The 803-nt window shown below is 48.7% G+C and overlaps 1 protein-coding gene across 1 annotated transcript in view; it reads left to right on the top strand.

Annotated features, from left to right (window-relative positions):
* The first annotated feature begins 351 nt into the window (after positions 1-351).
* Positions 352-803, top strand: part of LOC106872730 (coiled-coil domain-containing protein 77) — a 46,072-nt gene continuing 45,620 nt past the window's right edge. Inside the window, exon 1 of the mRNA XM_014919813.2 lies at positions 352-460. Coding sequence (XP_014775299.1) covers positions 438-460 — 23 coding nt within the window. The 5' untranslated portion in view covers positions 352-437. The remainder of the gene's footprint in view (positions 461-803) is intronic.

Here is an 803-nt window from a genome sequence, read left to right as displayed (position 1 = left end):
ACCACCAAGTCGTCACCACCACCACCTAGTCGTCACCACCACCACCAAGTCGTCACCACCACCACCAAGTCGTCACCACCACCACCACCACCACAACTGTAGCAACCACGACCACCAATACCACCTCTGCCACCACCGTTATCATCTCCAGCTACAGCAAAAGCGACGACAGCTCCACCACCACTAACCACTGTCAACTTCATCCCCGCCACCACCACAAAATCACCCCTTCCCCGTCTCCATCCTACGGCCACCACCATGGAAACACAATCACATTTTATCTCTCCCACTACTACCACTTCCTCACTCCCCCGACACATAATAATTACACGTCCACGAGAGAAAAGCCATCTACAGAGTTATCCCCTCCTGTTGTTACGTTCGGGCGCCAACACCAGGTGTCGCATGTATCGCGGCAACCCGACCAGAATTTGAAAATGTCCGGGAACCATTCCGTCCGGTAATTAAGTCTCCATTTCTTACCTTATTCACAGCTAAATTTCAATTGATTACGAATATCTAACGTTAATTAACCGTGACTCGCTCTCTTGCGAACTCTTCTCACATAACCAATCGCTTTATGCGTTATTTCTTTCATAAATCCTTCAAAATAATTTGCTAATTGTTCCGCATTTAGCTTCTGCCTTCAAACATGTCTTAACGTGTTTCAAATAATTTCGGGTTTATCTCTCATTCTATCCTGCCATTTCTCCCCCCCCCCCCTTTAGTGTAAAACAATGTGGAGGCGAAATGGCCCAGTGGTTAGGGCAGCGGACTCGCGGTTTCGATTCCCAGACCGGGCG

Source organism: Octopus bimaculoides, unplaced genomic scaffold (assembly GCF_001194135.2).
Source record: "Octopus bimaculoides isolate UCB-OBI-ISO-001 unplaced genomic scaffold, ASM119413v2 Scaffold_30358, whole genome shotgun sequence".
NCBI classification, from domain to species: domain Eukaryota; kingdom Metazoa; phylum Mollusca; class Cephalopoda; order Octopoda; family Octopodidae; genus Octopus; species Octopus bimaculoides.
This window is presented reverse-complemented; position numbering and strand designations above follow the sequence as displayed.